Source organism: Pseudomyrmex gracilis, unplaced genomic scaffold (assembly GCF_002006095.1).
Source record: "Pseudomyrmex gracilis isolate BER0280 unplaced genomic scaffold, ASM200609v1 scaffold_54, whole genome shotgun sequence".
NCBI lineage: Eukaryota > Metazoa > Arthropoda > Insecta > Hymenoptera > Formicidae > Pseudomyrmex > Pseudomyrmex gracilis.
Window position 1 is genome coordinate 827 of NW_018020638.1, and position 23,909 is coordinate 24,735.

General features: G+C 36.8%; 3 protein-coding genes and 1 non-coding gene across 6 annotated transcripts; 2 read left to right on the forward strand and 2 right to left on the reverse strand.

The window, feature by feature from the left end:
• The first annotated feature begins 837 nt into the window (after positions 1–837).
• Positions 838–910, forward strand: Trnav-aac. The gene has a single exon. It is a non-coding gene; the product is annotated as a tRNA-Val (tRNA).
• A 1,800-nt stretch (positions 911–2,710) lies between these two features.
• Positions 2,711–15,451, reverse strand: LOC109853741. 2 transcript variants are annotated; one of them, XM_020426119.1, is made up of 14 exons: positions 15,364–15,451; positions 14,390–14,573; positions 14,048–14,122; positions 13,880–13,961; positions 13,414–13,742; positions 13,025–13,240; positions 12,218–12,712; positions 10,842–11,068; positions 5,171–10,625; positions 4,604–5,054; positions 4,417–4,502; positions 4,198–4,326; positions 3,945–4,075; positions 2,711–3,764 (listed from the first exon to the last, which is right to left on the reverse strand). In XM_020426119.1, the coding sequence occupies exons 2-14, from the start codon at positions 14,525–14,527 to the stop codon at positions 3,746–3,748; spliced, it is 7,833 nt and encodes a 2,610-aa protein (XP_020281708.1). In that variant the 5' UTR covers positions 14,528–14,573; positions 15,364–15,451; the 3' UTR covers positions 2,711–3,745. The 2 variants fall into 2 exon arrangements, with proteins under 2 accessions (XP_020281708.1, XP_020281707.1); XM_020426118.1 differs by having other exon boundaries at positions 4,405–4,502.
• Positions 15,452–16,464: 1,013 nt separating this feature from the next.
• Positions 16,465–21,117, forward strand: LOC109853773 (HEAT repeat-containing protein 6). Of its 2 annotated transcripts, XM_020426172.1 has the most exons (12): positions 16,465–17,004; positions 17,080–17,328; positions 17,447–17,680; positions 17,756–18,590; positions 18,688–18,977; positions 19,061–19,405; positions 19,529–19,776; positions 19,865–20,084; positions 20,242–20,319; positions 20,395–20,601; positions 20,684–20,800; positions 20,882–21,117. In XM_020426172.1, exons 1-12 carry the CDS (start codon positions 16,828–16,830, stop codon positions 21,059–21,061), a joined length of 3,180 nt encoding a protein of 1,059 aa, XP_020281761.1. In that variant the 5' UTR covers positions 16,465–16,827; the 3' UTR covers positions 21,062–21,117. The 2 variants fall into 2 exon arrangements, with proteins under 2 accessions (XP_020281761.1, XP_020281763.1); XM_020426174.1 differs by lacking the exons at positions 16,465–17,004; positions 17,080–17,328 and having other exon boundaries at positions 17,592–17,680; positions 17,880–18,590.
• A 310-nt stretch (positions 21,118–21,427) lies between these two features.
• On the reverse strand, positions 21,428–22,537 carry LOC109853759 (PRKR-interacting protein 1 homolog). The gene is made up of 3 exons (XM_020426154.1): positions 22,276–22,537; positions 21,998–22,177; positions 21,428–21,891 (listed from the first exon to the last, which is right to left on the reverse strand). Exons 1-3 carry the CDS (start codon positions 22,372–22,374, stop codon positions 21,502–21,504), a joined length of 669 nt encoding a protein of 222 aa, XP_020281743.1. The 5' UTR covers positions 22,375–22,537; the 3' UTR covers positions 21,428–21,501.
• Positions 22,538–23,909: the final 1,372 nt, after the last annotated feature.

Below are 23,909 nucleotides of genomic sequence, written 5' to 3' on the forward strand. Positions count from 1 at the left end.
TAATCAACGTTGTTGCAACGTTTCGTGTGTGTTTGTTGCAAATTCGGAAATCGCTGCCTGTCGCAGTGAAATCTTTATTATTATTTTTTTTAAATCTTTTAACAGAGTATGGGAAAGGTATATTTCCTGCGCGTTCTCTGAAAAGCACAAAGAAACTCAACACAAAATCCTTTTTTTTTAAAGAAAATCCAACAAATAGAAACTGCGTGCTAAGTTTATCTCTTCAAAATTTTGAAAATTTCCATTTATTATTACACGCAAAATAAGTGTCATCGGCAATTGACGATAAAAAATTGTGAAGATAGTACAGTCTGTTCGTTCCGATTCAATGTCATTGTGAAGTTTATCAGGAGATTATACGAAATGATTCACGCATAATGTAGTATGTGTTTTGAAGGAAAGCACGCAATCGTGATATGATTTCACGATACAGAAGCAAGTTTTCCTTGCGTTTAATTAATGATAAACACTGAAGATATGGAACAGCTGATTGACAAAATTATTATGATTGATTGTTTGTACACAATAATCCTTATTATTCTTATCATGAAAACGATTGTGCGTAATTTATCGTCTGCAAAATATTGGTTCAAATAGAGAATATAACGAAATATATTAAATAAGAATTCATGTGTTACGATGTTACATATGTAGTACGTATATAATTTGCAACTTGTGCAGATATATATTCCAAGCGATAATATTTTTTTCTGCGTTCTTGCGTCAACAGGGGCAATTAGATAACACATAATAGATATGCTATTTGTGCTAGATTTCAAATAAATCAGAAATAATATTTCTCATAAAATTCGTTTGCTAGCAACCCTTCATCGTGGTGTTTCCGTGGTGTAGTGGTTATCACATCCGCCTAACACGCGGAAGGTCCCCGGTTCGATCCCGGGCGGAAACATCTTTTTTTTTGTTTTTAATTTTTTTGCTCGCAAATTTACACACACGTAGAACTTCACTTAGTTTTTAATAAATATACTGCGCACGTATTAAGCGCGTAAAAAAACGAGAGCGTGGAAAAAATAAATAATTTTGCTGAACAAATTTTTACTTTTGTCGTAGTGAAATTGCAACAAAAATTCGATCTTATCTTCCAGCGAATAGAAAAACATAAGTAATAAATTGTTCACAATACTCACAGAAGTTCTCATAAAAATGTACACGCAGCTATGTAATGAGATTCCGTTTTTTAAATACTCACTGTCTTAATATGTGGACTTGAGACATACGTGATATGCAAATATCGGAACTTCAAACACAAAGACATTAAAAACGATTCGAGTCACTCGCGTATAATCAAGTATTTAAAAATATATAGAATCATGTTTCTCATTAATGTTAATGTAAAAAATTTTTAGTATGAATTATTACTTTTGATTAAATGTGTAATTGAAATTGTGTGCAAAAAAAGGATGGAAAGGGAATTGTATACTGATTACATATTCGATTCCGAAAGTTTCACTAGAGATTTGATCGTGAAATTTCATTGTGAATACAGTAATTAAAAAACTCGTTTAGTCAAAGAATCAGAACCTACGTAGATTCGAACAATCTTCGAACAAAAGAGAATTTTAGCTGACGTGGTCTGTATCTGTTTTAAAAAACTCTATTTTTATCTCTGTTGAAACAGATTTACGGAGTATTACTCACAGCTGGGAGGACTAGAGTTTTTTGTTTGAAATTAACATATAACAGTTTCATTTATATAACAATTATATAAATAATAATATTTATAATCACATTTCAAGTGTACATTTTATTTATCTGCGGGAATTAAACACACACAAATATGTAAGTTCAGTAATATTAAACTCTTTATTTTCTTTTCTTTATGTACAGTACCTATTTAGTACAAAAGAGAGTTGCGCACGAGAAGTAATGAGCTGTTTCAACATGTTGGATCCAATATTGTTTTTTACTGAACAAATACACATAGTACGAATTGTCATGTAATTTTGTTTCAAATCCATTAGCCAATGTGTATGTCGTGTGTGTGTGTGTGTGTGTGTGTGTACACATACAGTTTGTATTCTCTACTACAACACGCGTGACGTATAAAATCTATCTGCATGATACGCTTTGTATGGTATGAATAGTTTGATTGTAAAATATACAACGAAATTTTATATTGCAACTAGTATACGATAGATTATATTTCAACATATCGGACACATGCTACACATCGTAGATCATCCAGTAACAGTTTGTTTAAAAGTCACAGTGAAAATTAAATTTCTTACATATATGTTTACGTAAGATCACATCTCGTGTGTATCTTCTTTATATAACACAACTGATTATCTTGTTTTCATCTGGTGATATTATATGATTATAAATTACATAAAACATGTTACACATGCAATTGTAATCGATCTTTGATCGGATTCGGCGCGAGATGTGAATACAGTTTTGAATATTTCGCGGGGGGGGGGAGGGGGTATAGGCGCATCAAAAACAAAAACAAAAAACCACCTTAACGTAATACAAAAATGTTTCTTCTTCTAATGGTACTGGACATACAGATACGAGATAAGGACGAACGCATGTTGAAACGTAAACTATATTGTGGCTTATCTTCGCGTACGTTCTATTAGTTTTATACATAGTTTATTTACATATTAGAAAATTCGTAACACATTTATCATGTCATCATTCGGTTTTTGTTATTACAAGAGAATGCGAGAACGAGAATTGCCACGTATTTTTTTTTTTTTTTTTTTTTTGCGGAATTGAACTTTATGAAAAAGAGACTGGTAGGCCATCGTCGCTTTTATGTAACAATAAGCTACATAACGATAGTACGTTTTGTTTGCATCAACATAATTGCTGAGAAAATATGGCGGTTTGTTTCCTCCTTCGCAAATCACGACTTGGGATAGTGCTTCGATTTGGGTTGGTTCTTTTGTGTTATCAGCTTTTTTTCTACTTTACAAGGCAGTCTACGCGTCGTATGACTTTTTTTTATCGTACAATATTTTAATTTTTTTTAACTTAACAAAAAAGTTATTTCTTTTTTTTTTTTGATCATCGCAATATAAACGGTCATGTATCTCGGACAGAAGCTGTACATCGTCAAGCGCTTTTTTATGAATCGCGCGCGAATGTTTAAACATCATTTAAATCTTTTTAATATACGAGGTCTCACGTGAGAGATATATATCAGTTAAGATTACACTTTTCCGGGTAAAATAATGAAACACCCATTACATACAATTCGTAAAAAAGAATGCATATCGATTATATGGTAAAAATTAACAATATATTAATAAAATTGACTAATCATCTTTTTTTTTTTTTTTTTCGTTCTTCCTACGTAGGAAACCGTATATGCTTGTTCCGCCTCTATTTTCTTGTAGAGGGAAGGTTTACATAGTTATTGTGTTACTTAAACATTCGCTGAATTGAACGTCGTTTTAAGCTGACATCAGACCTCGTGTGCGTTTACGAATAATATCAATATATCACTTACGACTCTTTCGTAAACACATGCGAACAATTTTATATTTAGATAAATAAAAATATTACGTTTACAACGAAATATGTATGTACACACAATATATGTTTGTTCATTGGCGGCAGCATATATAACGTACATACACTATCACATGCGTATGTACATATGCTACCGATTCACTTACCACCGAAATGATAGAAAATATTTCACACGCCCGATCTAAGAAGAGGCATCGGAAGTCGAAGAAATTTCTACTGTCCTACACTGATTGCCAATACGTAATCAACTCCATAGAGGCTTTCTGCAAGTTTGATCAAATGCAGTTGTACACACACAAAAACAAAAGTACTATGTTAATTGTGCGGTCGGATTATACACATATGATATTTTATATTAATGGTTGAAGATTCATAGTTTTTTTTTTTTATTATTATTTATAAAAGAGTCATAGAATATAAAATTGTATTTATACTTCACTTACGTAGATTTCTTGGAAGTCGCCGTTGTTGCCGTCGTTGTTTTCTTTTTGTTGTTTCTACACTTTCTCACATAGGCTTCTATTAACAACGCTATCTTCTTAGGATTAATTTCGCCCGTTTTGTTGTGGCATATCTGTAACATTATTGCGATCGTGTAGTTATTTGTGCGTGATATCAGAGGGAGTATTTTTTTTAATAGAGATTCGAAATATTATTTCGAATTACAATGAGATCTCTGACAGATTGGATATTCACCTTAGGTACAGCTTTGCGCATGATATCTTTATATTCCTCTTTTGTAACATGCTTTTTGGTGTAATGAGGTTTGAGAACTAACTTCACCTCCTCCACAACTCTTTCTTGTCGGTTTAGTTTTTTAAGGAACTGTAAACAAGTAAAACAGTTATGTTATTGTTAGGATATTGCTTGACAATAGAGCGCCACGTAAATCCTATAACATGCCTTGTCCTTAACTTGCATTTCCACTGCGGAACTAGGAAGATCGTCTAGGATCTGGAGCTGATTTTCATCCATACGTACGCCTACTTTAGAATTGAGAGCTGTAAAATATGTTAATAAATGATTGTTTATTATAAAAGAGAAAAAACAAAGATTTCGACTTTTTTCATTGTTTCAATTAAAAGATAACTTAAGTACGTACGCTTCTTCGTCTTTTCCTTAGGAGCCTTTTTGCTCCTGTTCTTGGTCACAGGCTTGTTAATAGGCTGCACTATTCCACTAAACAGGGCGTCAAACGCATCTTTCTTTTCCCCGCCCTTGTTAACTTTCGGCGTGGTTTTGGCAGCTGCAGGCGCTGGTGCGTTTACAACAGGTGAGCTATTGAAGTTGGTGGGACTAGGCGGGTCGAATAGACCGTCGCTCAGAGTTGATCCTGGCGAATAAGGCGACGACATGTCGACTACGTTGTCATTCGTTGCCTCTATGACAGTATCGCTACCGTTTTGACCTATCGTCGAACTGTTCTTAGTTTGAGTGGGTTTGGAAGACCGCGCTGTGGTAGATGATTTGGCAGAATTTGCGAATACATTAGGAAGCTGTGGTCTGTCAGTCGTGCGAGGTTTCATCTGATTACTCGGCGAAATGCGATTAGACTGCAAAAAAAGAATATTAGATTTTTTAAACTAAAATTATAAAATATTTAGAGCAGAGATTTCATTTTGCAAAATCATCACTTTAAGCTTCATATTTTGATGAGAGCTAAATATACCTGCAATACTGTTTTCTGCGTCGTGTTAGGTGTGCTGCTGTTGAAGCTTCTCTGCACGGCGGCCGCTACTGTCGCAAGCACAGGGTTGACAGTGGTGAATGGAGCAGCCGATTGTATGCTCGACGGATTCTGCTGAGGCGGACTGCTATACGACTGTGGTACATCGGTCTGATTCTCTGGTATGGGCGACGCGGTGACGTCTCTCTGTGGTGATGGTCTTTTAATAGTCACCATCGAGATTATCTTTGGCTTTTCCGCCGGTTTTTCTTGTACAATAGGCTGATCTTGCTGTTGGTTGCTGGGCTCGTCCAATGGTAACGGCTCATCCGTCGTAATATCGTGTTTTCTCGGTGAACTCGATCGCTGAGTTCGATCGCGCTCGTCGCTCGATGTAACTTCTTGACTCGCATCCGGCGTCGGTGATCGGGACTTAGTCGGATCGAAAGGATCATATGCATCCGGCGAGGTCGGTGGAGGCGGTTCCGGTGGTGTGTTGGGACCGATTTTCAAGCGCAGTTCCAATTCTTCCTGCGCTCGCATCTCAAGCTCTTCTTCCGCTCGCTCGTCCATCATTTCTTCTTCCTCTTCTTCTTCCTCCTCCTCCTCCTCCTCTTCCTCCTCTTCCTCTTCTTCCATTAGCGGGTTTATCAAAGACGGTCTGAGATTGCTGGGCTGTTTGTTTATAGAGAACTTGATTTGCGCCGGCTCTGGCGGTGTCTTCGGGCCTTGCGAGACGAATTGTTCATGCGGCGGCGACGCCTGCGACGACGGTGGACACGGCTCGGGCGACGCGGCGAGCGTTTCCTGCACTTGCTTGTCATCGTCGTCGCTCAGAACAATAATGTCACGCGGCGATGGTGTTTGTTCGCGGAATGGCGATTGGTCTAAATCAATCACAGCCACAGGTTTCTTCGTTGCCGCTATCTCCGCCGCCTTGGACTTCTTTTTCTTATCTTTTTTCAGCTTCGGCGACTTTGACCGTTTGTCTTTCAACTTTTCCTTCTTCGCTCGTTTCGCCGGAGACGCGTCCTTCTGATCGGAGTCCCTTTGTCGTCGTTTAATCGGAGGCATCAACGGAATGGTCGGCAATTCTGTTGCGGACGTCGGATTTGTCGTCTCGTTGTCTTTGTTGAAACAAACACTGACCAGGATATTATCACCACTAGCAAAAACTTCCTTTGACGGCGGCGGAGTCCTGTTACGTTTGCTCTTTCGTCGTTTTTCCGTGTCCTTGGATTTTCTGCTTTCTTTCCGGCGTTCCTTCTTCTTCTTCTTTATCGCTTCCTTGTTCGTCAAGATAACAGTCAGATTCTTTGGCGACACGCTATCCAAAACAGGCGGAGGTGACCAGTTACGAGAAGCCAACTGCTCCTGTTGGATGTGTGGCGGTGTTTCTGACCGCGACCAGGACGGCGTCCACGCACTCCAAGAACGCTCCTGTTCTCTCTCACGCGTAAATTGCTGTTCACGTTCCACACTTTTCTCGTTTATCTGATCCCAGTTACGATTGCGATCCCGATCTATCGAGACTGATCTGTCTTTCGACCTCGAGCGGCTGCGCGCTTTTCTCTTGTGCTTTTTCTCGCGCGACTTAGACGATTTCGGCGACTTGCTGCGTGACCTCTTCGATTTCCTCGAGCGACTACGTGATTTGTACTTCTTCGACTTGTCTTTTCGCTTGTCGCGTGTTCTCGATAGCGATCGTCTAGATCTTCGTCTGGGCGACAGTGATCGTCGCTTTCGCGACGGCGATCGCGATCGTTTTCGAGAGATCGAGTGCCGTCTTGACAAAGATCCTCTGTGCGACGATCCTTTCCGGGAAGATTTGTGTCTAGCGCGAGACGATGATCTTCTGCGCGAGACAGATCGATACGATCTCGATTCCCTCGACCAGGACATCCGCAAACGGGATCTGCTTCTGGATCGTCCTTTTGAGAACGATCGACTTCGTCGATCTCTTGAACCGGATGGGGCCTTGTTCAACGAACGACTTCTTGACATGGTTCGCGATACGATATCCCTACCAAACTCGTCTTTCGTAGGCCTAGGCTTTTCAGCTACAAGTTTTCTCACATTGTATCGCGGCAGATCTTTTCTCTTCTCTTTCTTCTTGCTCATCTCTTTTATTTTTTTCTTTGAAGACTTATCCTTGTCCTTATCCTTGTCTTTGTCCTTTTCTTTTTCTTTTTCCTTCGACTTGGACTTTCTTTTATCCTTTTCCCGATACTGTCTTTCCTTCATATTCTTAGTGAGCTTCTTCCAGGAGACCAGATTGTCCGAAGAGATGTTTTCCTTATTCTTCTCCGTGCTCTCCTTGCTCTTCTCTTTCTTGTCTTTTTTCTTTTTCTTCTTTCCGTCATTTTCCTCCTTTGACTTTTCCTTTGAGTTTGCATTTCTTGAATCTACTATTTCGCCATCTTCTGTCTCCTTCTTTTTGCGTGACGAAAACTGAGCAGTTGACTCCTCGTCGAAGTTTATCGTCTCGTCAGTCTCAGATATAGCTTCTGTACCTAGTCCGGCATAGCCTAACGGTGTCCTGCAATCGTCCAAGCCGTCGTTTGTTCTATCCTTCGTCGGTGTGATCGGTTCCAAGCCAATTTCGTAAGATGCCGGGCGTCGGTCCGCTTGCTTCACGTTTTTTAAAGGCAGCTCGTCCTTGCAGGGCGTGTAAGCGCCGTCTGACTCCCAGTTGTAATCACCACAAGTAGCCGATACGGACGGCTGTTGATCTATCTTGTCTTTCTCTAATAGAAATTGTTCTACTTCGTCATCCGCCACCGAGACATTCGAGCTCGTCTTCTCATTTCGCTGATCCGGCGAGGTTCGATCTTCGTTGTCGCTCGACGCTTTGTCGCCTCGATCTGTTTTTTCAGCGGACTCATTGCTCACCGCACGTTCATATTCGTCGCTGCTCCATTCTCGCTCGTGCGAGTCGTCGTGCGCATTTGTCACACTTTGCAGTTCGCAGCTTGAACGACTCGACACGATTTTTGCTGCGTCGCCACCTTCCGAATCGCACTCCATGTTTGTGCTCTCGATGTTGTCCGACTTTTTCGGAGATGATGGAAGAACAGACAATATCTCTACGCTTTCCGCCGTGAGATCTTTGTCGGCCACATTTGTCATTTCCGTTTGCGATAACTCTTCTTCGTCTTCGTCTTCGTCTTCGTCTTCGTCTTCGTCTTCGTCTTCATCTTCGTCTTCTTTCTTATTAGGCGACACATCAACATTTTCCAGGTTCTTGTCTGTTTTCATAGCTTCCTCATCTGAGCTCTCCGAGTCATCTTTGCTTTCACGTCGACTTGAAAATTTGGGCGATTCTTTATCCTTGACGCTTGACACTGCAGATTCAGTTGATGCGTTCTTCTCGTCCTCTTTGACGGATTCCATCTTTGATTGGTTTAACGTCGATGGTTCTATTGTGGGAGACTCTGTCACTGGCTTTGACGAACCAACATTTTTGTCGTTATCTCGCTCTTGTTGCTCAAATGGCGATATCGTCACTTTCTTCTGATCATCCAGACCGCTGAACCGATTATTAAGCTTCAGCTTGTTGCCGATCTTAAAAGTAATCTTGCCGCGCTGCGAATCGTGTGAGATCTTCTTAGGTGGTATTTTACTTAAGATTTTCCGTTCTTTCTGTAATGCCTCGAGATAAGGATCAGCTGGTTCAGGAGTTGCGTCTGGCATATCGCAAGCTTGAACGTCTCCCACAATAATATCGTCATCGTCAGGTATGCTGGGCGGTAACGGCGGTGGTTGAAGCGGTCCCAATTGCTGCGACAATTCCTGTTCCGTATGTCTAGCTACGTCCATGGTTTGCGACGAGTAAATGGAGAAGTTTGGACAGTCGGATTGCGAATCGTTGTCGTCGTCGTCTTCGTCATATGCGGTCAATCGAAGTGTCTCTTGCGGCAGATTCCTGTTCGCTGTCGTACCAGCCATAGACATCGAAAGTGGATAACTTGGTGAAAGTACCGGTGACGAGTCCGGCATAGGTATATCACAACTATCCACGCTGTTCTGAGATACTTCCGCTTTTTCTATAGCCATCTTCTTCTGCAAAGCGATGGCGACTTCATCGTTGCTGTCACTGTCGGCAGCAAACGGATCGTATTTGTCGCCACTCGGCAAGTCCCTTGATGTTTCCTCTTTGTGACTGTCGTCAATTACCAGCTCGTGCTCGCTTTCATTATCCTTGTCACTTTTGGAGTTCTCGTCAAAGTTCAGCAAACCAGATGGCGGCTCTGGCGGCGGCAGAAGTATCATCGAGCCACTGTGCTCCTTCCTCTGCATATCGCAGTCAGGCTTAGTCGAAGAATCGAGATCACAATAAATATCTTCGTTATCCTGCCGTCCGGTAATTGGCTCCGTTGCAATAGGATCCATCGGAATTATAGGATCTATCGGAAGTATAGGATCCATTGGAATTATAGGGTCCGTTGCGATGTGATCATTTTGCTCGGCGACGGACGGTTGATAATTTTGCGTCACATCTTCGGACATATTGGGCGGAGGTAGGTTGTTGTGTACATGCATCGGTGGGTTAACGGAATTCGGCGCATTCGTCAGCACGACAGGTGGACCACCAGGATGTGGCGGGATTAACGGAGGTGGCCTAGGTGGTCTAGGAAATCGATCCATATGGAACACAGGCGGTCTCGGTTCGAAACCGCTGCCGTCTGGATAGTTAAACGGACGTTCGACGTGCGGCGGTGGAAAACGTGGTCGCTCGTTGCGAAAATGCTGCGGATTACGGTTGCGGAAAGGCGGCGGTGGCCCGTGGGTGCCAAACATGGGTGGTCCGCCGCAGTGCTCGAAGTTGGGATTAAAAAACGGTGGTCGACCAAAGTCGCGATTCCCGAAGTTGTCCCGCGGACCGCCGCCGCCGGTTCCGCTGCCGTAGCTATGTCTGCCGCCACTAGGTGGCAACGAGTCCCGGCCGCCGCCGTAATTCTGTCCACATTGGCGGCCGTTGTCGCGATTGTAACCACCCCGAAAATTACCGCGATTAGAGCCGCCACCGCCTCCACCTCCACCGCCGCACGGATTATTGTACATCGGTGCCTGCGTAATATCGTTGGGATTGACATTAGACAAATCTAACGGCGTGTCTGCTTCCTTCAGTATTGCTTCCTTTTTGCACTTCTTCTCCTTCTCCTTCTTCGGACTTTCGTTGTTGTTGATACTATGCTTGTTCTCCTTATCAGGATTGCTCACCACTACTAGTGTGCCGTCGGTCTTTACAATCACGTTCTTTTTTTCGGATGAGTGCCACAACTCTTGACTACTCATTATACTACTCAGTAGGTCCGTCATCGGTTCCGTTCCCTCAATTGGACTGGCGATAGCTTTGAGAACGGCACGACGTCTGATAGACGGTATGACCGAACGTCGTTGTCGTACATTTATCATTGGACCGTTTCCAATAGCATCCTCATCCTCTGTTGTGGATCTAAACGAACAAAATGCATTTCTCACTGTAATCTCTATATTAAAAACAATATTCTTTTCAAGTCTTTCCAAAATAGTTTAGAATTATATTTTGGAGTACAAAAAATTACAAACATTACAACACAACACGAATAATTATGTCATCGATAATTTCTTCCAACAAATGTATAAGGAATTATTTTAAAGATAACGCACATATAGAGAATTACTTGCTTACCCGGATGGACTATAATCTAATCCCAGTTCACCGCCGAAGATACTGACTTGAGGTATACCGGCGTTGTATCTGGAGTTTCTCAAAGTTTGTCTCTCAGAAACAGAGCTGTTGTTACTTCTCACAGGCATAGTAGGCTTATCCAAGCCTATTACAGAAGCTAATCTTGATTTTACTGATCGTATTCTAGTCAGCAAGGATGCTTTGCCACGTGCACCTCGTTTTCTCCTCTAGAGAAATAGTATATTTATTATATGCTTTCTCTCTCTCTTAGCAACACCTTATATATAACTTACGGTACAATATGTGTGTTATTCAAACCATATACAGGCAATAAAGGATTGTGACAGCAACGTGAAGAAAAGATGTTAGTTCTAATATTCAAGTTTGATATTTTATAAATAAAACTTAAGTTATTGAAAGTTAATATAATAAAATAAGCAAGTAATAGATTATAAAGAATACAAGTTTTCGTATATAAGTTACTTATATTTTGGAATAAAGGTAAAAGTTCATTATTGATTTGCAAGTCCATTGTTCTTCAAGATTTGGCTGATTTACGATCTGAATAATTGCATTTCTTTGTGAAATACTTCTTGTGCATACTTTAGAGTATATAATATTTGAAAATGTTGTAATAATATATTTCCATTTTATTTTATAATATAATCTTTGTTTTCCAAACCAGAATTATAGCACATCAAAATGTCATCAATAGAAGTAGAACTCAGTTATGAAATTCACGTTATTAGAAAAATAACTGATTATGTGATATTACGTGACCAGTCGATGAATGATTTATTGATAAATTAATTTTGATCTACTGAATTATTTAGTAATTTTGAGTCAATTACAGAAACTAATTTTGATTTCAACTGTAGTCTAACTATATAGCTATTGATCATAATATTGATAATACTATAGAGTATCTACGATTTATATATATGATGTAAGATGAAGTTATTTAAGCAAAATTAAGAAAAACCCAAGTGCATCTAGTGAAAAAATTGTTTTATTCGTACAAATCAAGAACAATGATACAATTGAAAAGTCTAATTTATTTGGATCGTGTTACGAAAGTGGCATAAATGTAGGGCAGTAATACAGCAGTAATCGGAAGTCCAGTATGATAAACGCTTAAGGATGAGACATGATGGTTTTGCCAGATCATACATTAAACGATTATATATATGTATAATAATTATTTTCGTAATTATTATAAAAGAATATCAATGAAACTTTAATACATAATTTTAGACATTTGTCTTGTCTGTCAATAAAAAGATATATTCAGACTTTAAATACGTATCTGGCAATTCCCACGACGAGCATGAATTATGTGTTAAGATATAATATCTGAGAAGAAATTAGCGATATACCTTGCGCGTTCTCTTTCTTTTCTTACACTTCCTCCTCGATGTGGACGACACAACTTTGACATAAGCCACCGTCTCTTCCTCTTCGCCGTTATCGTTGAGTTCTCTGATTCGAACTTCGCGAAGAACACTTTCGGGACATCTTTCGGAACTTTTCTTTGTTAACTTCTTCTTTTTTTTCTTTGTCGCTTTAGTTTTGGATTGTCGTTTGGTTTTTCTTTTCGAGCGCGTGGATGAGGTATTACCTTCCGAACTTGGCTCCAGAGAGCGACTCCGACTATTCTCACCATTCCCATCGGGGCCAGACGAGGTAGACGGCAAATTCGGATCGATAGACTGCACGGGAATGTTCGATCGAGCGCGAGCGCGATTGCGGTTTAACGTTGAACGTATGACATATGGATACATGCTGAATATGCTTGTTCCAAATTGAAGAACACGATTTTCAGTAGAACGTCGACTTCGTATGCTTCCTCCAGATATAAACTGCGTTACAAACTGGAAATATAAAAAAAGAGAAATAACATATCTTCGTTATTTTTTTTATAGTTTGTAAAGACGCAAACACATTCTAGCACACATATATTACAGATTATTTTATGCATAAGAATTTGGCTATATATGAAAGCTTTACATTTCATGAGCTAGAATTTACTACTAGGAATACATTTTCCAAATAATCTGTAAAAACATTTTTGTCTCTACATTTATTATAATTTTGTTCTTTTTATTATGTTTTGTTTATTAAAAAATGTAAGTGTATATTTTGTATAAAGAATTCACGAGCTAAATATTAGCATGAGTTCTCACCCTTCTTCCATATGATGTGCATTCTGGGCAATACCACTCTTCTATAGGAACTTCAGTCAGCGGTGGTGTTAAACATTCCATATGGTAACCACGATCGCAATAGTCACACAATAACATTCGATCTTCCCTATTACTTTCACTGCATATTTCGCAAAATGTTAAGTCATCTTGATACTCGACTCGCGGCACAACATTTACTGGTATCTGTCTTTTGATCTAAATAAAAAAAAAATAAGAACGATATGCACAAATTCACTTGAAACTCAGCACTCTTTATTCACATTTATATTTCAAGATGAATATGCAATGCTAGAAAATAAATTGTTAGAAGCAAAACAACATTAGTTAAAAACAAAACAACATAGTGTAAATGATGCGAGAGCAATTACCTTGCCTTTAATATGGTTTTTAACCTGGATCAATGTAAAAGGTTGACGATCCACGGGACAAGTATTAATATTTTTACTCCATTCTAATAAACATTCTAAACAGAAGCTATGTTCACAACTGGATGGAGTACCAACTTCTTGTTTTTTAAATGGCAGTAAACATATGGGACATTTTTCTGACTGTTCATCACTATCGGAATTACTATTGATACTGGCTGGTAAAGAAGGACCTGGCTTGTCGAGCTCCTTTGTTTCAGGTTTATTGTAGTTGTTATCACTCAGTTCATTAGAACTCCAATCACTTTGCCATTCAGATGAGGTGCTGCTGTCTGTAACATGACATTAAATACTATATAGTACGATGGGAATAAGCAATGTGTGTATAATATTTGAATAATTTTTTCAAATATATTAAATCACATAATTTTTCAAAGTTTAGCAACATAATATATATGTATATACTAACTAATCTGGAGTGATTCTGAATGTGTGCTCTCCTCTGATGAACTAATATCATAATTAGATGATTCATCCTCACTAATAACTCTCTGTAATTTAATATTAGTAAAGATATATTAGTTATTAATAAACTTGGACATTTCTGTAAAGCTACAGACTTCCAATAATTACTCACATAGTTTCTTCGTCTATTCACAGGATTAGGTATGTCACTCTCATCACTGCTGCTTTCTTCTTCACTGACAATTCTCTAAAATAACAAAGCATTTTATATACTGTTATGTGTTACACAACTAAATTTACTTATATATTTAAAAGCTTTGATTACATATAATACATATTAACATATATTTGTTGTCACTATTTTACATAAATTTTTCAATTATTGTGTGTACATTTGTCTGTGTGTAAATAAAAATATAGTTGATATTTCCATCAAATAAAAAGATTTAACTTTATTGACAAGTTTTAAAACATATAAATGTATTTTGACTTAACAATTGTATCATATACATACATATATCTTTCTCTTTCTTTGAGAATTTTTTTGCAGAACAACAGATTCATTACTACTCTCAGTATCACTTTTGATGATTTTCTTGCGTTTATGAGTATGATGACGTATAGAATAATTGCAATCACTATCACTTGACATCTTAACTTATGTTACAATTCATATCTACTGCACTTGTCCTAGAAACCTACAAACAGAAATTTAGAAAATGTTTCACAATCCACACAGCTTTCCTTTAATATTTGCGTTGTAAAGACAAAATGCACCTAACCAAAACTACTTAATCATTTAGATGGTGTGCATATCATTAATTAATAATTATCAAACATATCATGACATGGCAGTTATCACCACACCATTACAATCTACATAGAAAGTCAAACATATTTCAAAACGTTTCAAAACATTTATACAAGTTTATGTAAATTTCTACAGTTTTTCACAAATCTTGAGTAAAAATTGAGGTACGAAACACATGTTAACGATTATAAAGAAAATAATTACGAAGACATCGCCACGAGCGGATATCACACAACGAAGCGTATTGTCGACAACGCATTAAGCACTCGATCACATCAGATTTTTTCACAAAATCTGTTCTGTTTGCATTAAAGCACAACTCGCGCCTTCACGATCTTACAAGATATACTTCGAAACAATACATTCTGCTTGCTGCAGTCACGTTCGTGACTATTTGCTTATCCAGCAATAGCCGTGAGATCTCCTCTACGAGGAGAAGGGAAGACGGTTAACGCGCGTTCCTCGTAATAATAAAAAAAAAAAAAAAAAAACTGCGGTACGGCGTCGTCATTTCGCCATCGAGGTTCAGGTGAACAACCCGTTCGACGGCGAAAACACTCAGCCCCTTTGCGGAATACCGCGCGGTTCTCACGATTCATTTACAAGGATAATGACGTGATTCACGGCGCGAATCCGACGCGCGGCGATGCGATCCAGAACGAAGCAAGGTGTCTCACCCGCAAAGATTGCTTATGTTTCGCGTCACGTTCAACAGCCTAGCAAACATTAACGATCATACGGGAGTACGGAGCGCCAGAGTTGACGCTCGTTCACCCCGCTCCCTCTCTTTCTCTGTTTCCTTTTCTCTCTCGACACCGCTCGCGACGAGGATCGTCGCGCACTCGCGTCGCACACTCCGCTTCGGATACGTGCGCGCGATAACGATCTCACGACTCCACGAGGAAGCGTTTCGGCTGCGAATCGTCCGCGCGAAGAGTTGCCCCGCAGATCTCTCTTCCGCAAAAAGGTACGCGTTCTATCGTGAGACCGCGGACATCTTGGATCTTGCGGACGCTGCTGTGCTCTGTGTGCCGTGAGCGACGACGCGCGTCACTTCCTGTTACGCGGCTAACCGATCGCCGATGACGGTCGCAACTCGACAAAAGCACTCGTTTAAAAGACCGATTTTTCAATTCGACAGAGATTCGCGAGGTTACTTGTCAACGTGCTTGATGACAGACACAACAGACCGACACGGTTCCGAAAATGTATCACGTAGTAAGATCGAGAGGAAGTGACATTACCGTCGGGAGATTTAAACACAGAGAGGCAAATTTGAATTTTGCGAATCTTTTTGTATTTACAACTGTCTATATAATTTCCGATTAAACTAAACTATGCACATAAAAAACAACGCACCGCTACAAATATCATATGCATATTTTGTATTTTTAACTGTAAATTATTCTGCTAAATTAAATGGAATGGTTATATGCATAGAGAGTACTGTGGTGATTTTACATCACATTTCTAAAACAGGATCACTCAATGCATTGCCACAAAAATCACAGATATATAGTGACATTCACTCTTGTCTATAGATACTGATCTATTTGCCGGTATTTGTAATCCAATCTTATATTTAAAATTGTCTTAACCCAAACAATACATGTTTCTAAAAGACAACTTAAAAACGCCTCGTTTTATCTTTAAAATTATTTTTTAAAAGTTTATCTCAAAATGAACTCAAAACAATCTTAGTTTGATTAACCAATCGTAATAAAATTCACTAAACTTGATATTAGTTTTCTTTGTTTTGATTGGTGAAATTAAATTCGAATCCAATCTTCATTCCAATTCGTAGTGTGATACGGGCTTTAATGTGTCTTTGACTAAAATCTGCTTGGCGCATGTTGGCGGTGATGTATGTGTGTGCGTGTGTGAGTGTAAGACATGTGTTCATAAATTGTATTAATTATTGTTGAAATTTTATTTATGGTTTTTACATTTTAAATCCGTGTACTCTGCAGAAACGCATTGAATTAATATATTGTTATCGAACTCTATATAGTGAAATTACGCCGTGTAACCGAATTAAATACTATTTCTACATCAAAAATTTTAATAGAAGCTGGTTAAATAACCAATAAAAATGTTTATACACATATAAATCTTATATATACATATATTTTATCTGTACAATGGCCTCGTTACACACAATCAGCACAGTTGGTGATACTACAGACCAGTTTTCTTCAATAATTGAAAGATTGCTATCACTAACTAGTACAAAGTTTAATGATAAAAAACAAATTAATGCATCTCTAAAAGATCTTAATAAATTAGATTACAGATACCTCAATATTGTAAATAATGATGTAAGTAAAAAAAAAGAGCAATATTTATATATTTAATGATTAAGACTCCATATATAACTAAAATTAAATTTGTAGGCGGTGTTATTGTTAGTAAATCAACTTTGTGGAATTGTCTCACCTACAGAAACATCTTTAGTTCAAAATACTTGTCAATTCCTACGTTGTCTAACTCAAAATAACATTCAGCTCCATGGTCGGACACTGGCAACTTGTAAACGATGGATTTTAGAAGCATTAGAGTTTTCTGAACCAGCAGCACAAGATGATGTGTTAATTGCCATAAAAAGTTTCTTACATTTTGTACAATTTGATGACATTAACCAGGTTAATATACTGTTTACTTATTAGTTGCATATATAATCATCTAATAAATTATTAAACTAATTTGTTTTATTATATATATATACATATTCATATGAGAAAACATTGCTTTCTGTTTCAGTATGTACGTCTATTACTCAAAGATAAGGGTATATTAATGAAACATTTAGATCCACTATGTAACCCATGGTCTGGAATCAATTTTCACGCACTAGAATGTTTAGAAGAATTTGTAACAAACAAAAGTATTGAGAATTATCTATCATGTGAATCTTTACATTTAATAAAGGATATAATTTTCAAGATTGCATCACAATTGTCATATCAGGATGATAATAAGCTTTATTACAGTAAGGTATGTAATTTAATTTATATTCTGTATAATACACACACAATTTTGTATTGTATTATTGAGTTATGTAATTTATAGGTCATATATCTGTGCTTGCACATTTTGCATTGTATAATGTTGAAAAAAACAATTTCCACTTCTTCTGATTTTATCGGAGAAATATTAGGAGTAGTACAGGTGTTTTTATTTCATGGTATTAAAGGTTATTTAGCTGTGAAGCCGCAAGTACTACTTCCAGCTGCAATGAATCTTCCAGAACGCACTTATACAGTTCCAAAATGCAAAAATCTTAAAAATCACAAAGCAAAACCAAAGAAAACATCTAACAGAAAGGCTGGATCTGATGTAGGAAGCAATGTTCTTTCAGAATCAGACTGGATTACTGGGATTCCCAAATATTCCAGTGATTCAGATACATCGGACACAGAAATTACTAATTCTGTTCATATGGATTCCAAAGTAAGATTGGGAGCTATACGTTTATTACAAACTCTCGTAGAAATTACTCAAAGCAGAGACATTTTTGGATATTGGCCACAAATTGTAGCTACTGGTTCACGAAATGATGCACGAGTATTAGCAAGAAGCATATTGGTGGAATCTGTGTCTAAAGTCAGACAAAATGTTCTGAGCACATTAACTGATTTGCTAACAGGCGCCAGACCATTTCTAATACATGCAGAAGAAACCAATCAAACTTCTTTTATCACATTTTTTGGCACAGTGTGTTTAATGATCAAGGAATTGCATTTTGCATTATCGTTGATTCTGCTTTCTGAGAAAAATGTAGCTGTGTTAACACATGCTTTGAAATGTATGGCAGCTCTTGTACAAGGTACACCATACGATCGACTGAAGCCAGGTTTGGCCACCAAGATAGTTAGGAATTGTAGATTACACATATTTCACAAAGGCATGTATCGTACTTTAGTTCTGGTAAAAAAAAAAGTTCTTTAATATTGAAAACAATGAACTTTCTTATAGCCATTACAGCTAAATTTTTTTTACAGATCCAGCCATAAGAGTTGCTGCATTGTCTATTTTCGAAGCACTTGCTTCCGGCGATCCTTTAACTCAAGAGATATCAAAAATTTTAGCGAAATCAATAGATACTATCGAATCAGAGAAATTACAATCTGATACCGGTTCCGTTAGCAATGTCGAGACAGAGGAAGAAGAAGTAGATATCGAAGATATCAATCATTCAGTAGAGAGTTCTAATACGATTGATGAGAAAGTTTCAAAAGATGAAAATTTTTGTTTTCTGGTTCGCGTTTGCTTAGAAAATATATCTAGCAAGGTATGTTAAGTGACTTGTATATAAAATTGAAAAACCACTTACTAAGCAGAGAAACAAACAGTTAATGTTTGTGATTTTTTCAGATTATTAGTACACCTGTGCGACTTCAGTCCTTAAAACTCTTGGGACGACTGGCATTTAACACAAGAAGTCTCGTATTTCCTCATTTGGAAAAAGTGACTACAACATTAATCTCGGTTCTGGAGGAAATGGAAGAACAAGTAGTATTACATACATGTCGAGTTTTAGAAATTATATCCGGTATTTGTCTTGAAAATACCGATACTTATCACAGCGAGGGCACATTGTTTTGGAATATCATACTTGAACCTATGATATTGCTCGCACAAGTATCGCAAACTATATTGCGCGAAGCTGCTTGCGATTGTCTAGGTAGCATAAGTGGAAATGTATTCTCACAATTATCGGTAAGAAAAATCAAAGAGTACATGTAATTTATTCAAATCTTTTTTTCATTTACAAAATAAAATAGTTCTGACATATTTATTATAAAATTAACAGTATACGAAATGTTTATTTACTTTTAACAGAGACAAAAAACTATATTAATAATTACAATACTATTTGGAGCGGTTCGGGACGAAGAAAGTGCCGTGAGAGCGGCTGGCTTACGTGCGTTAGGAATGCTAGTAACTTTACCAGCGTTAGAAGACGATACCGGCTTTCTCATGGATCTAGCTGATATAGTTTGCGTAGCTTTTGATGACAAAAATCTTGGCGTTCGTGTGAAAAGCGCTTGGGCATTGGCAAATTTATGCGATTGTCTTTCTAGACACAAGTCCGTTGCTCATACTTGTTTTTTGTTCATTAATAATAAATCTTCGTTATCTTGTTTTTCAATTGTATATGTATACAATTTTTTTCAGACAGCATGAAGAGATAGAGCCACTATCTTTAGACGTATTATTACCCAAGTTATATTATGTAAGTGTCAAGGCTGCGAAAGATAATGATAAAGTAAAGTGCAATGCCGTTAGAGCAATTGGTGGCATTTTATATTTATGTCCATCGAAACATGTATTGCCTGATACGACTTCAGGATTAGATGCGCTTATTAAATGCGCTGTTTTAGGAAATGATATGAAAGTAAGTTTATCTAATAATCTTTAATACACTGGTCACGTGTATCCGCACATGTTTTAATTAAAGTATTTATTAATTAAAGTTTTAGTAGAATTTATTCTAATAATATAAACATAAGTTGATGTTGCTTTGATATAAATAATTTTTAAATTAATGTTAGGTACGGTGGAATGCTTGCCGAGCTTTAGGATTGGTTTTGAGTCACAATCCGGATGCAATATTGCCTCCTTCCTGGAAAGTATGTACATGAAACCACAGTAATCAATGAGTTTATGTTGTAAAAATGTAAAATTGCATACAATCTTGTTTATAGGATCAAGTATTTCCAGTGCTTTCCACTTTGATATGTGATAGTCCTAATTTTAAAGTGCGTACCAACGCAGCATGGGCATTGTATTCGTGCAATTGCTACGGCAAGTATACTGTAATGTTGTGGAAGAGTATTGTCTTAGCTTTCGAAAATGCTCAACATGTTCCAAGCTATGTCGAATATCCGCATCGAGACGCACTGGTTCAACAAGTAAGTCTCCTCATAACAAATGTCTTATTATATTTTTGTATTTTATTACTCATATGCCTCGATATATTTTTCTTTGTTTTAGTTGTGCCTTACTCTTAGTCGCATTGCTGCTCTTACAAAAAAATCTGAACTACAGAGTCTTTGGATTGAAATTGGTGATCATATAGAAGAACTCTCAATTTTCATGAAACAATTTCAGGTATAGTTACATCATACAGTTCCATATGTGTACAAATATAAATACAATACGTTCTTATGCATTTAATATATGCCATTATAGGAAACTGTATTGCCAGAGAAATTAGGAGATTTAATCAAAGCAAAAACTCAATTGGACCAATATGTAAAAAATGCACAATGTGCCAATGAACAACACATCGCTCAATCTTTAGCAAATATATTTGAGAAAACTAATCGCTATGATAATTTAGATAATGTTCTTACACCTACAAAGAAATAAAATTATATGTATAAAAACTGACTTAATGAAAAATTAAATTGTTTTCTGTATGTACATTGTGCAACTTTTTATTTAAATAAACATTGTGAAATAAAATAATATACAAGTCAGATGTGTTTTGTGTATTATAACCGTGATTTCAATATTTTATTTTTATTGTTTAGATAGTATCAAGTTTTATTGTTTTACTCAAGTTTTTTAATTTTTGTTTTATTAACAAAGGGATTATCTTGATAACATTCCTAGATGTTACCTAATGTATAACATTTGGATTGACTATTACATATGTAAAATATACACATTATATATATAAAATATTACAATAATATATGAAATAAGTAATAAATTATGTAATGTAATGAAATTGTAATTCTTAAATTATGAATAACTTGATTATATACATACATACAAATTTAACAAATTACAATATTTGCATATTGTTATGTGTCATTTTCACACTTATTATCTTTATTTAATATCTCATCTTTTGTTGTATTTTCTTGAGTTTCCTCTGATGCCAATTCTTTTTCCACTTCAGTCTTCGTTTTACTTATAGACATATTTTTTGAATTATCTTGAGTATCTTCATTATTTTCTTTATTTATTTTACTATCTTCATCAATATTAGTTTCTTCATTCTCATCTGAACTGTCTTCTTCACTATAGTTTTCTTCCATCTTAATACTATTTTCTTTGGTAGTTTTTATACGTTTCTTATTTTTACGCACCTGCTTCTTTTTCAGTCTCTTAGCACGTTTTTTTGCAGTTATTTCTTCTGCCAATCTTCTATTTTCTTCTAACTTTTGATGATACTCATCATCCAAAAGCTCCTATGATTTATATTAAACAATCAAGAAAGAAAGTTGTAAATACAGGAAAAATCTAATAATTATGCAATATAGATGTATCACATGATTTTTACATATAATAAGTTACCTTGCGTGCTTTTTCTTGAATAAATTTTTGCCGTGCATATTCCTTTCTGCGTAAATGTCTATACACATGAAACTCTCCGCTACCTGCTCCGGCACTACTACCCATAACATTGCGAACAAATTCTGGTACAGAAGGTGTATTCTTGGCCTTCGGACGTTCTGGTAAAATAATTGGTTTGTCCTATACAAATAAATTACAGAATTAGAGTTTGATTTCATCAACAAAAAACGAAATCTGTCAACGTTAACTTAAAGACAGAAAAAGTACAGATAACCTACTACATTCTTCATTAATTTCATAAGTTTCAATCTCTGCAGATCTACAGCTGTTTTCGCCACCACAGGTTTCTCTTCATCTTTTTCTTTATTGTCTGACATTTTTTTCTCCACTTGATATAAAAAATTAATAACTTATTAATAATTTTGTACTCAAGCAGTAATGTGTGCAACTTTCGATGTTTTTTTGCGTAGATTTATTAGGTTAGTTGTTTTCAGGGCCGAGTCTAAATACGACTAGAAGCTTCTCAAGTCTCAGGAAGAAAGTCGCAAAAAAGCTGCCCACTCATAACGTCAGTGGGCAGCTTTTTTCCAATCAGAAGTGAGTGTCTCCCTGAGAAACTCTACAGTTCAATGGACAACTTTTTCCTCCGTCCAATCAGAAGCGACTGTGACATCACGAGTTTACGAGTCTCTCCCTGGGGTACGTTCCAAAATCTTACCTCGGTAACCGAAAACTATAGTACACGTGACGCAAAATATAGCGTTTTAGTAACCAAGGTAGGATTTTGGAACGTATCCCTGAAAGGCTCTCTAGGGCCATGTTCAGAAACACAATTCGTGTACATACCACACGAGCATCATTTTCTACCTTTGTCTTATATCTAATAAGCAATAGAATTAAAATATATCATCAAAGTTTCGCTACAAATGTGTGGACATGCGCTAGCTTACGGGACGGAAAAGCGATCGTAAAAACTCTCATGGAACTGGCCGCTCTCATTCTTCTCTCTGCTCTCGGCTACTGCTCTCAGCGCCACAACAGTGGATATAGAAACTACGGAGCGACATCTTCACAAATATAAACGTACAAATGTAACTCAGTTTTAAATTCGTACACCAATTCTACATCGCGCGAGTTCAATAGTTCAACAGTTTTCTCTAATTATAGTTTTAGATTGAATCTTTAACATTATTTTTTATACATCATTTAATCATCAAAATGATCGCCGTTCAAGAACAAGTTGAACCGTTGAATCAAGATATTCGATTGCTTACGGCAGGCTTTAATAAGGTACCCGTTTCTTAATTGTTTCAGGATGAAAATCGCACAAGGTAAGATGACACATAAAGTTTCTTTGTTTTATTTTGGCTCGATCGGTGTAAATAAGCGCACGAGGACAAGATTTTCTCCATAGAGTATATTACAATACATAATATATAAAAGAGAGATATAACATATATATAAATAAAACATAAACTTCTCGGTAAATTTCACAATCGTGATATTAGTGCAAAAGCCATTCGGTGCAGTGTAATGTTGACATCGTTTGATGTGAATTTAAAAGTACATGTATGATTTAACCAAGGTGTTTAACACAACTGGATTAATCACAGCTAGTCTTTGTTTTTGTTTTTTTTTCTTTTCTCGCGATACACTATCGAATGCACTAAAGCAAATAACAAGTGTAAAATGCTCATCTCTCACGATGAGACATAGCAAGCTTTGTTTTTTTTTATCGAAGGGCGGGATGAAGATTTCATCTTAAATATAACGTCAGCTCGAGAAAACAATATAATTACAGAGGTATTACGATAAATAAACAGAGATATATAATATCTATATATATAGAATACAAAGCGTATAATAGATCGTTAATAAAAAAAAAAAAAAAAAAAAAAAAAAAAAAAAAAAA

Bases quoted from the DNA above. Each gene is read 5' to 3' on its own strand.
- LOC109853741 (XM_020426118.1), bottom strand. From the start codon at position 14,527: ATGTCAAGTGATAGTGATTGCAATTATTCTATACGTCATCATACTCAT. The intron at 14,123-14,389 runs GTATGTATATGA...TTGTTATTTTAG, and splicing joins AAAGAAAGAGAAAGATATAT to AGAATTGTCAGTGAAGAAGA. The intron at 13,962-14,047 runs GTGAGTAATTAT...ATTAAATTACAG, and splicing joins TGAATAGACGAAGAAACTAT to AGAGTTATTAGTGAGGATGA.
- LOC109853773 (XM_020426172.1), top strand. From the start codon at position 16,828: ATGGCCTCGTTACACACAATCAGCACAGTTGGTGATACTACAGACCAG. The intron at 17,005-17,079 runs GTAAGTAAAAAA...TTAAATTTGTAG, and splicing joins TCAATATTGTAAATAATGAT to GCGGTGTTATTGTTAGTAAA. The intron at 20,602-20,683 runs GTAAGTCTCCTC...TCTTTGTTTTAG, and splicing joins GAGACGCACTGGTTCAACAA to TTGTGCCTTACTCTTAGTCG.
- LOC109853759 (XM_020426154.1), bottom strand. From the start codon at position 22,374: ATGTCAGACAATAAAGAAAAAGATGAAGAGAAACCTGTGGTGGCGAAA. The intron at 22,178-22,275 runs GTAGGTTATCTG...TTATTTGTATAG, and splicing joins TGAAATTAATGAAGAATGTA to GACAAACCAATTATTTTACC. The intron at 21,892-21,997 runs GTAACTTATTAT...TATAAATCATAG, and splicing joins TTCAAGAAAAAGCACGCAAG to GAGCTTTTGGATGATGAGTA.